The sequence below is a fragment of the Salmo salar genome, chromosome 03 (assembly GCF_965601325.2).
Source record: "Salmo salar chromosome 03, fSalSal1, whole genome shotgun sequence".
NCBI classification, from domain to species: Eukaryota; Metazoa; Chordata; class Actinopteri; order Salmoniformes; family Salmonidae; genus Salmo; species Salmo salar.
The window spans coordinates 17,061,853-17,074,062 of NC_138293.1; the positions used below are offsets into that span (position 1 = coordinate 17,061,853).

Sequence of the window (12,210 nt, forward strand, 5' to 3'; positions counted from 1 at the left end):
CACTGCCGTCCACTGGGCTTCCTCTCGTTAGGCTACTATGTCATACTTCACTTGCGGAATGTAGTAATTTCACCCCCCCCCATTTTTTTTAGATACATGGCGAAATAAATTACATTCTAATAACATAGAAAGGCACTCTTTCTTCTTAGATTTTTTTTTTAAACAGACTTTCTCTGGTTGAGCAACGATATTTTTTATTTAACCTTTATTTAACTAGGCATGTCAGTTAAGAACAAATTATTATTTACAATGACGGCCTACCCCCTAACCTGGACGACGCTGGGCCAATTGTGCGCCGCCCTATGGGACTCCCGATCACGGCCGGTTGTGATACAGCCCGTGATCGAACCAGGGTCTGTAGTGACGCCTCTAGCACCGAGATGAAGTGCCTTAGACCGCTGCGCCACTTAGGAGCCTTAAAATTGGCTAGTTAACGTGTTTTTTGTAAGTGGCTTTAAAGGTGTACTGTCGTGTATATTCATACTCAGAAAAATCACTGAATTTATTATACATGTGCTTAATTTTTCACTGTACTGTGACGTTTCACTTGACTCAATTTCTCGGGCAATATGCTGCGTTCATACTGGTCGGATCTCTGAAATGTCCGACTTTTAACTGGTTGCAGTTATATACTTGCCGCGTTCAATCAGTTAGCAAGTCGGACATTTAAGTATTTCCTAGTTCCGTCTAGAACGTGAACGCGGCAATAGTTTAACAGAGCAGAGTGGGGGACGGGACTGATGCAGTAGTGAAGAAATCGTAGCAGAATGGCGGAGAGGTGGCTACCTTTTTCGATCATATTTCTAGGAGTTCTCTCCTTGTACTGTGCTGCGTCGGCTGATAACAGCGGCATTAAGAAGATGAAGATGCAATTTGCAACAGGGCCACTTCTTAAATTCCAAATCTGGTAAGGGAGGACAATACATTTTGAGTAGACCTCGGTTGTTCAGTTAGCATTAGCTACTTGCTCGTGTGTGTCTAAACAGAATGTGCATTTCCTGTCTCGGGACCAGAATCGTTATAATTTCCATGTAATCAAATTGACTGTCAAACTGGTGAGGTGGCCCATATTTTTGTTCAAAACATTATCTAACCTATTTTTCCTGAATGAATGATTTACCTAGGGGTAACGAGTTAACGAACCTAGCTACGGCAGTGCAAAGCTTCTGTAGCTAGTTAAATCCTATTAGGTAACTAGCTAGCTAATTCTGCCCAGGAAGTTGGGTGGGTGCAGTCAAAGACACTTAATCAGCGCAGTATTTTTGGTTAGCTAACAACATCCACATGTTTATGTAGCTAAATGACAACCGTGTTTTGTCTGTTGTTAATTAATCATCTGTAGGTGAGAGTTTGAAAAAACATCTAGTTAGCTACTCTACTTCCACTGTCAAATGGTTAATCCTGTGATTTGCCTGCCCATGTAGGCAATAACTGTTGGATTAATTTATACCATTTCAAGAGCATGGTATTAACTCAGACCAAGGGAGATGTGTTAGGAATGTGAAATGGCTATATTCAGTAGTTTAATGATGCATTTGTGCAATAGAGTAACCGTGTGCCATACAATGAAATGTCACCACATGCTTTACTGACAACACACCAGTATTAGCATGGAAGTCGCAACAACCAATCAAAGATAACGTTGAACTCTAGTTTGTGTATATGGTTGTCTGTTTGGCTGTGACCAAGTGTATCTAGCCTTGCCTCTGAGGACCGTGTGTTTTTCTGAGTGCATCACTGTCTGGTCCCCTGACTCTGGCCCTGTTTGACTCTCTCTCCAACTCCCACTCAGCATCTCCTGAGGGTACAAGAGGGTGTTTGAGGAGTACATGCAGGCCTTGTACCAGCGGTACCCAGACATCCGTATTGAGGGAGAGAACTACCTTCCTCTACCCCTCTACCGGTAAGTTACCCTCAATGATGTATATAAACCCTGGATTGCTGATGTTATGTATTGGCCATTGAGGCTTTGAAGCCACCGGTCGGCCATATTGGCACTCCGCAGTAGGAGCAGTCCTCCATAGGAATGAATGAATTTCTACAGTATTTCAGTTAAAGGTTTCAAGGACAAAATTACATGTATTTGTGTTGTGGGGACAGTTACATTAGTCATCTCAAAAATTATACTTTAATTAAAATGTTTGTTTTTACCTTTTTATTTTTATGTTTAGCTCACAATGTAATAATGCATTATGTCATTACAATTATGCATTTAGGTGTCTATAACAATGTAGACATTAATAAATTAATTTCTATAGGAGTGCTATGATGGAGGCACAGTGGCTTCAACACAGCGCTCCCTCTCAGACATCTAGTGTATATCAAAAGAACTGGTTATACTGTGTGCCACCATACCATGGAAACACGGCACTTAAATTGGAAGCGTATTGCAATGTATTCTCCCATGTGTGGTTGTTAACAACAAATTGACCCTCAGGTCTTCATCTGTTCTGGGCCTTAGGGCCAACGCACTACATACGGCCGGGTGCAAAATCCTTTTCTTTGCTGACGATTTTACACCTTGATATCTGCCACTCTATGTTTTACCCTCTCTCTGGAATTTAACATCTTGTTTGCTGTCCTCAGACACGTTGCTTCCTTCCTGTCCATGTTCAAGCTGGCACTGATCGGACTGATCATCATTGGCAAGGACCCCTTTGCCCTCTGCGGCATGCAAGCTCCAGGCATCTGGGTCTGGGGACAGGAGAATAAGGTGAGAATCTCTTAGGTAAAAAATGCTACATGACACTTGGTGTTAGCATCACAGGCAAACCGTATGCTATTGTATAACAATACTCTGCAGTTTAAGTATAGCCATGTTGATTTGTGTTTATTTAACTCAGTCCTTAAGAGATGCATTGAAAATGTAATAGTAGTCATAGACAAGTCACTACTGAGTAGTGACTACTGAGACACACACACACACTCTCATACCTTACCCATGGGAGTTCATAACAACTGTTTGTTGTTTTCCCTGGCTATGAACCTGGATCTCCAAGGTGACATGAGCCAGTGGTGCTGAAGTAGAGTGCAGGCAGTATTGAAATCCCATCCATATATACAGTGAGCTCCAACAGTAGAGCGAGAAAGTTAGTCGCACAAATATCATTCCCCCAAGACATGCTAACCTCTCACCAGGGGTGGGTAGCACTTATTGGGATGGGGTGGTATGATATTTCTGATAAACTTTCTCTCTCATTATTCACGATTCATTCAGGATTATCTGTAATCATGGTAGCATCGACATTAATGTAGAAGTGTTTTGAAAACATTCTATTCTTATTTACAATAAAATTGACTCCAAAATGACACGTTATTTTCCATTCATTTCTATTGGGCACAAAATAATCTGAAACACAACCAAAACAAACAGCAAATGTATCTAACACGTTTGTAGAATAACAACCTTGATGTAATCATTGCGTTCTAGGAATATGGGACGAAAATAATAACCTTTTTACTACTTTAATACACAAGTGAATTTTACCCAATACTTTTGGTCCCCTAAAATGGGGGGGTTCACCTGATATGGATGAAAATACCCTCAAATGAAAGCTTTAACCCCATTGCCATTGTATAATTTCAAATCTAAAGCGCTGGAGTACAGAGCCGAAACAACAAAATGTGTCACTGTCCAAATACTTTTGCTGCTTACAGTATATGCAAAACACACTGTGGGCAAATAAGAATGTACTTGGGTTATGTAAGCAGGAGCACTACATTGCTCTTGTGTGTTCCTCTGCTTACCGCTTTAACATGTTGCTGTTTTATCCTTGAGCTGGGGTACACAGACGTAAGGCTATGGGAACAATTTCAGATTGCTATCTATACTTTTATATACATGTTATATACAAACTTTCTAACTCAAAGTATTGAATTGACAACCAATGAACTTTGCCCCATTTAATCTCAAATCCTGATGTGTAGACATAATTTATCTCTGTGTCATGTTAGACATGCCCCAGAGAGGATGGAATCCATGGCCAAACACTCATCGATTGGTGTTGATATTCTGTTTCTGCGTCTTTCAGATTTATGCCTGCATGATGGTGTTCTTCTTCAGCAACATGATTGAAAACCAGTGTATGTCAACAGGAGCGTTTGAAATCACGTTAAACGGTAAGGCTCACTTTGTCACATTACTTGCTTGCATGAATATGCACAAATCCTCCACGGACCTTGCATCATTGTAAAACATCACACAGAAAAGAGTGCGGAGAGTTGATTTGTCTGTACCTACCTGGGCAGATGTGCCAGTGTGGTCCAAGCTGGAGTCGGGTCACCTGCCCTCTATGCAGCAGCTGGTCCAGATCCTGGAGAACGAGATGAAGATGAATGTACCCATGGACACACTCCCCCACCACCGCTCCTAACCCCGTCTCATCCCCCGGATGGAGCCAAAGACCCCTCCACGTACAGAACCCTCCATGTCTTCTATCCACCTCAGTCTGCACAGTGGAAAGAACCACCATCTCACACACACACAATATCTCAGACTAATTTACTGTGTGGTATGGTGTTTGTGCACTTAAATGTTCTATTCACATGACCATAGTTGTCAGTTTAGGAATACTGAACCTACTCAACCTTACATCAAAAGTTAGGGTGTCATTTTTTGACAGAACTTCAAGGACTTTTGGATGTGCTTGATGTACTCACTTTTGTCTCTTTTTCCTCTGCAGGTTTGAGGTGGGTTTCTCAATGGACTGTGAGGTGATGTTAATGAAGGTCTGCGCTGAAGGCAGGAAGACTGCTAGCTCAGACTGGATGTCCCCATTTCTCCTCACCACGCCCCGTAGACTCCCCGCCCCTGATGCTGGCTTGGGATCTACGGCAACCGCAACAGCCATTTTGTTGTACTATTACTGCTGCAGATCGTTCATCTTGTTGCAATAAACATTCAGTTTTGTCTCTTATGCTCACATGGATCAATTTAAGCGCAACAATATTGATGTGGATAGTCAGATATTAGAGATTAATATAGATCCCCCTTCCAGATCACAGGTCTTTAATTAGCCACACATCCATCCATGTGAGTTAGGCATGACCATAGGCGGCGTGTCCATAAGGCCAAATGATATAGCCTAATTAATCTATTCCTGTCTATACAGAAATGTAAAATGGGCTACTAAAGTATGATTTGCCCACAGTGGGTCATAAGCATTGCCTCCAGTTGGAAGGAAAGGCAGCACACGGCAAATACCGACTGCATGATTGTTTAGTTGTGGCTGTCATTGAAAAGCAAAGGCCCAGCCAGGCATTTCAAAATACAATCGCAAGAAAACCTAGTTTGGAAAGTAAACCGTTTATTGCTGTCAGGAGAAAACAATGAAAAGACTAATCTGACTTTTACTATAACAATTATCAACTTAATTGAGCTAGTGGACCCTATCTTGACAGCGGTGTGAGTAAATGTATAAAACATTTGAGTTAATTTCCTCCAATTCTACACATTTTGCCATGGGGCAGAGAGAAGATTTAGCAATTTAACTAATTTTATGCAATAATATATATTTTTTGCCGTAGGGTGGAGAGAAATGTTTGCAGTTTAATATATGAATGAGACTAACAAAATCAATGGAGGCTGGTAATTTGACCATGATAACAAGTCTAGATAGCTGACCGCTAAACTAATTTAGCAACCCCCCCCCCAAAAAAATATATTGATGTAAAACCAAATTTCGAAATTGCTCCTTGTGTGTCTACTATTCCGAGGGCCGTCAGTTGCCCTGGCCTAGGCCTACTGTACGCTATACATGCTCAGCGTTACAGCCAACAGGGATTGAGTTATATTATTAGCCTAAATTATGACAATCCAATCTACTCATCACATTAAGAATAGTAGGCTTGCATAAGTGCAAATGCAATGATGCATGGAATGGTTTATTATAAAGGTGCATTTTTATGGTGAAAATTTGCTTCCCCAAACTTAACTCACACGCCTCATATAGTCATGACGTTTTGCTTTTGAGCCATTATTTATAGTATAACCATTGTTAGTGTACTACACGGAAATGTCTTACATCATCTGATCATGAGCATTTGAATAACATTTAAAATAGCATTTCAGAATTATTGTAATTTGTATATTTCTTTGCATAGCTGGAAGTGGAGCTAAGAAGATTTAATAAAATGTCTGTCCAATGGTGAAAGAGTTGGGTGAGCTCGGTCTGCTTGAGCGAGGACAAGGTTAACTGATTTCGGTTGTTGGTATGACGATAAGTAAATTATTTTCTAAAGTGACTAGGCGGATAAGATCAAGAGAAAAACCACACCAGCTGTTTTTCAAAGGTTACCTGCACAGATAAATCCAGGAGGGGATACATTTTTGCAAGAAACGGGATCCTAGTTTTCATCCTAAAGACCTATGTAAATGCAGGAGACTGATAACTTAGCAGATGTAAAGTGTATTGGAAATGTATTGATTTAGAATTTGCACCCTTCACTACTTATGGAGGACTACAATGGATAGAAATTATATTGAAGGTACACCATATAAACTACCGTTCAAAAGTTTGGGGTCACTTAGAAATGTCCTTGTTTTTGAAAGAAAAGCAATTTTTTTTGTCCATTAAAATAACATCAAATTGATTAGAAACAGAATGTTGACATTAATGTTGTAAATGACTATTGTATATTCCATATGTTCCATTAAAAATCAGCTGTTTCCAGCTACAACAGTCATTTACAACATTAACAATGTCTACACTGTATTTCTGATCAATTTGATGTTATTTTAATGGACCAAAAAAAGTGATTTTCTTTCAAAAACAAGGACATTTTTAAGTGACCCCAAACTTTTGAACAGTAGTGTATAAAAGTATATACAAACTTTTTTGACTCATCTCATACACTGTAACTACTGTGTATCTTTCCTGTTGTCTAGTCACTTTATTCCTAGTTATATGTACATACACTATATATACAAAAGTATGTGGATACCCCTTCAAATTAGTGGATTGGCTATTTCAGCCAAACCCGTTACTGACAGGTGTATAAAATTGAGCACACAGCGATGCAATCTCCACAGACAAACATTGGCAGTAGAATGGTCTTACTGAAGAGCTCAGTGACTTTCAACATCGCACCGTCATAGGATGCCAACTTTCCAACAAGTCAGTTAATAATGACCTTCTAGATGATTCTGTGCTTCCAACTTTGTGGCAACAGTTTGGGGAAGTCCTTTTCCTGTTTCAGCATGACAATGCCCCCATGCATGAAGCGAGGTCCATACAGAAAAATGGTTTGTTGAGATCGGTGTGGAAGAAATTGACTGGCCTGCACAGAGCCCTCAATCCCATTGAACACCTTTGTAATGAATTGGAACGCAGACTGCGAGCCAGGCCTAATCGCCCAACATTGGTGCCCGACCTCACTAATGCTCTGAATGGAAGCAAGTCTCCAAAGCATTGTTTTAACATCTAGTAGAAAGCCTTCTCAGAAGAGTGGAGGCAGTTATAGCAGAAAAGGGGGGACCAACTCCATATTAATGCCCATTATTTTGGAATGAGATATATGATGAGCAGGTGTCCCCATACTTTTGCTCATGCAGTGCGTCACTATATCAAATAAAATTATTCTAATCTTACAATAAAGCATGAAATTAATGATTTCTAATCTAAAAATCTAATGCAGTGCTTTGCCAGGCCTGTTTGTGGAATAGCCTACTATTAGCACACCATTGGCAATGTTCCAATACCATCTAATAAAATGATTTCCTAGCTAATCACTGACAGTTGAAATGGCTGGAATAATCTTTGCAGTAATACTTTCAGTTCGGGCTCCTGGATGCTTCCTGGCCATGTGACTTGAAGAGGAAAAACTCTGGCAGCAGTAATTTATCCCAAGGACCTAGAGATCTTCAGATTGCGTCTTTGAACCACATGGGAATTTGTCTCGAATCTCAAAAACTTGTCTGAGCAGCTAAATCCTGGCCAAAGTCCTGTAGTGTACACCCGGCTTTAGGCAGAGACGTCAGGAGTAAATTCCTAGAAATGCGTGGAAAGCCACACTTAACAAATCCCTTTAATGAGAGAATTACGTTAGTGTTCCACAACTGAAGCTTCTGTACTGTTCAGCTATTAACAATGTAAATAGTCAAAACGAAATAACTAAGTGTGTTGGAAAGATGCCCCTTCCCATCATTCTTCTTCACACTGAACAAAAATATAAACGCAACATGCAACAACTTCAAAGATTTTACTGAGTTACACTTCATATAAGGAAATCAGTCAATTGAAATAAATTCATTAGGACCTAATCTATAGATTTCACATGACTGGGAATACATATCTGTTGGTCAGATACCTTAAAGAAAAATCAGGATCAGAAAACCAGTCCGTATCTGGTGTGACCACCATTTGCCTCATGCAGTGCGACACATCTCCTTCGTATAGAGTTGATCAGGCTGTTGATTGTGGCCTGTGGAATGTGTGCGAAGTGCTGGATATTGGCGGGAACTGGAACACGCTGTCATACACGTCAATCCAGAGCATCCCAAACATACTCATTGGGTGACACGTCTGGTGAGTATGAAGGCAATGGAAGAATTGGGACATTTTCAGCTTCCAGGAATTGTGTACAGATCCTTGCGACATGGGGCCGTGCATTATCATGATGAAACATGAGGTGATGATGGCAGATGAATGGCACGAAAATGGGCCTCAGGATCTCGTCATGGTATCTCTGTGCATTCAAATTGCCATTCATAAAACGCAATTTTGTTCGTTGTCCGTACCTTATGCCTGCCCAACCATAACCCCACCATGGGGCACTCTGTTCACAACGTTGACATCAGCAAATCGCTCACCCACATGACGCCATACTTGTGGTCTACCGTTGTGAGACCGGTTGGACATACTGCCAAATTTTCTAAAATGACGTTGGAGGCGGCGTATGGTAAGGAAATTAACATTACATTCTCTGGTAGCAGCTCAGGTGGACATTCCTGCAGTCAGCATGCCAATTGCACGCTCCCTCAAACTAGAGACATCTGAGGCATTGTGTTGTGTACGAAAAAGGCACATTTGAGTGTCTTTTTATTCTCCCCAGCACAAGGTGCACCTGTGTAATGCTTATTCTGTTTAATCAGCTTCTTTACAGTGCATTTGAAAAGTACTCAGACTCCTTCACTTTTTCCACATTTTGTTACGTTACAGCCTTATTCTAAAATTGATTTTCTTTTCTTCTCATCAATCTACATATAATATCTACATATAATACCCCATAATGACAAAGCAAAAACAGGTTTTTAGACATTTTTTGCAACATAAAAAATATATCATAAAACTGAAATACCACATTTTCATAAGTATTCAGACCCTTTACTAAGTACTTTGTTGAAGGACCTTTGGCAGCGATTACAGCCTCAAGTGTTCTTGGGTATGATGCTACAAGCTTGGCACACCTGTATTTGGGGAGTTTCTGTCAGGTTGGATGGGGACCGTCTCTGCATATCTATTTTCAGGTCTCTCCAGAGATGTTTGATCGGGTTCAAGTCTGGGCTCTGGCTGAGCCACTCAAGGACATTTAGAGACTTGTCCCGAAGCCACTCCTGCGTTGTCTTGGCTGTGTGCTTAGGGTCGTTGTCCTGTTGGAAGGTGAACCTTTGCCCTAGTCTGAGAACCAGAGCATTCTGTAGCAGGTTTTCATCAAGGATCTCTCTGTACTTTTCTCCGTTCATCTTTCCCTCCTTTCCGACTAGTCTTCCAGTCCCTGCCGTTGAAAACATTCCCACAGCTTGATGATGCCATCACCATGCTTCACCGTAGGGATGGTGTCAGGTTTCCTACAGACGTGACGCTCTGCATTCAGGCCTAAGAGTTCAATCTTGGTTTCATCAGACCAGAGAATCTTATTTCTCATGGACTGAGAGTCATTTAGGTGCCTTTTGGCAAACTCCTAGCGGGCTGTCATGTGCCTTTTACTGTGGAGTGGCTTCCGCCCGGCCACTCTACCATAAAGGCCTGATTGGTGGAGTGCTGCAGAGATGGTTGTCCACAGAGAAACTCTGGAGCTTTGTCAGAATGACCATTGGGTTCATGGTCACCTCCCTGACCAAGGCCCTTCTCCCCGGATTGCCCAGCTCTAAGAAGAGTCTTGGTGCTTACTGTGTTCTTGGGGACCTTCAATGCTGCAGAAATATTTTGGTGTCCTTCCCCAGATCTGTGCCTCGACACAATCCTGTCTCGGGAACTCTACGGACAATTCCTTCGACCTCATGGCTTGGTTTTTTCTCCTTATATAGACAGGCATGTGCCTGTCCAAATGATGTCCAATCAATTGAATTTAACACAGGTAGGCTCCAATCAAGTTGTAGAAACATCTCAAGGATGATCAATGGGAACAGGATGCACCTAAACTCAATTGAGTCTCAGCAAAGGATCTGAATACTTAAGTAAATAAGGTATTTCAGATTTTTGTCATTATGGGGTATTGTGTTATAGATTGATGAGGGGAAATTGTTATTTAATCAATTTTAGAATAAGGCTGATACGGAACAAAATGTGTTAAAAGTCAAGAGGTCTGAATACTTTCCGAATGCACTGTATATGCCACACCTGTCAGGTGGATGGATTATCTTGGCAAGAGAGAAATGTTCACTAACCAGGTTGTAAGCAAATTTGTGCATATCATATGAGAGAAATACGTTTTTGTGCGTATGGAAAATTTCTGCTATCTTTTATAGTACTATCCAAAAGTTTTAGGCAGGTGTGAAAAAATGCTGTAAAGTAAAAATGCTTTCAAAAATACATATGTTAATAGTTTATATTTATCAATTAACCCTTTGCCTTCAAAACAACGTCAATTCTTCTAGGTACAAAGTTTTTGAAGGAACTCGGCAGGTAGGTTGGCCTTAACATCGTGGAGAATTAATCAGGGTTTTTCTGTGAATTTAGGCAGCCTCAAGTGCTACTCTCTCTTCAAGTAATCCCAGACAGACTCAATGATGTTCAGATCAGGGCTCTGTGGGGGCCGTACCATCACTTCCAGAACTCCTTGTTCTTCTTTACGCTGAAGATAGTTCTTAATGACTTTCACTGTATGTTTGGGGTTGTTGTCATGCTGCAGAATACTGATGGTATTGCACGATGGATAATTATCTGCCTGTACTTCTCAGCATTGAGGAGACCATTAATTCTGACCAAATCCCCAACTCCATTTTCAGAAATGCAGCCTCAAACTTGCAAGGAACCTCCACCGTGCATCACTGTTGCCTGCAGACACTCATTCGTGTACCGCTCTCCAGCCCTTCGGCGAACAAACTGCCTTCTGCTCCAGCAAAATATTTCACATTTTGAATCATCAATCCAGAGCACCTGCTGCCATTTTTCTGCACACCAGTTCCTGTATTTTCATACATAGTTGAGTCGCTTGGCCTTGTTTCCAAGTCGGAGGTATGGCTTTTTTGGCAGCAAGTCTTCCATGAGGTCACTTCTGACCAGACTTCTCCAGACAGTAGATGGGTATTACCAGGGTCCCACTGTTTTCTGCCAATTCTGAGCTGATGGCATTGCTGGACATCTTCTGATTGCGAAGGGAAGTAAGCATGATGTGTCTTTCATCTGCTGCAGTAAGTGTCCTTGGCCGACCATTGCTTCTACGGTCCTCAACGTTGCCAGTTTCTTTGTGCTTCTTCAAAAGAGCCTTCCCTGTGGCTCAGTTGGTAGAGCATGGTGTTTGCAATGCCAGCATGGTGTTTGCAACGCCAGGGTTGTGGGTTCGTATTCCCACGGGGGGCCAGTACAATTTTTTTTTTTTTTAAATGCATAAAATGAAATGTATGTATTCACTACTGTAAATCGCTCTGGATAAGAGCATCTGCTAAATGACTAAAATGTAAAATGTAAATGTAAGAGCTTGGACAGCACATTGTGTCTTGTTGCTGTGCTCAGTCTTGCCATGGTGTATGACTTTTGACAGTAAACTGTCTTCAGCAACCTCACCTAGTTAGCTGAGTTTGGCTGTTCCTCACCCAGTTTTATTCCTCCTACACAGCTGTTTCTGTTTCAGTTAATGATTGTGTTTCAACCTACATATTGAATTGATGATCATTAGGACCTGTTTGGTATAATTGTTTAATCATACACCTGACTATATGCCTACAAAATCCCAGACTTTGTGCAAGTGTACCTAGAAAAATTGATGCTGTTTTGAAGGCAAAGGGTGGTCACACCAAATATGGATGAGATGTTCTTCTTCTGCTCGCTC

General features: G+C 41.2%; 1 protein-coding gene across 1 annotated transcript; it reads left to right on the forward strand.

Annotated features, from left to right (window-relative positions):
- The first annotated feature begins 669 nt into the window (after nucleotides 1–669).
- On the forward strand, nucleotides 670–4,916 carry selenot1a (selenoprotein T, 1a). Its single transcript, XM_014190131.3, has 6 exons — nucleotides 670–907; nucleotides 1,793–1,903; nucleotides 2,587–2,713; nucleotides 4,032–4,119; nucleotides 4,249–4,413; nucleotides 4,683–4,916. The coding sequence occupies exons 1-5, from the start codon at nucleotides 768–770 to the stop codon at nucleotides 4,371–4,373; spliced, it is 591 nt and encodes a 196-aa protein (XP_014045606.1). The 5' UTR covers nucleotides 670–767; the 3' UTR covers nucleotides 4,374–4,413; nucleotides 4,683–4,916.
- The last annotated feature ends 7,294 nt before the right edge of the window (nucleotides 4,917–12,210 follow it).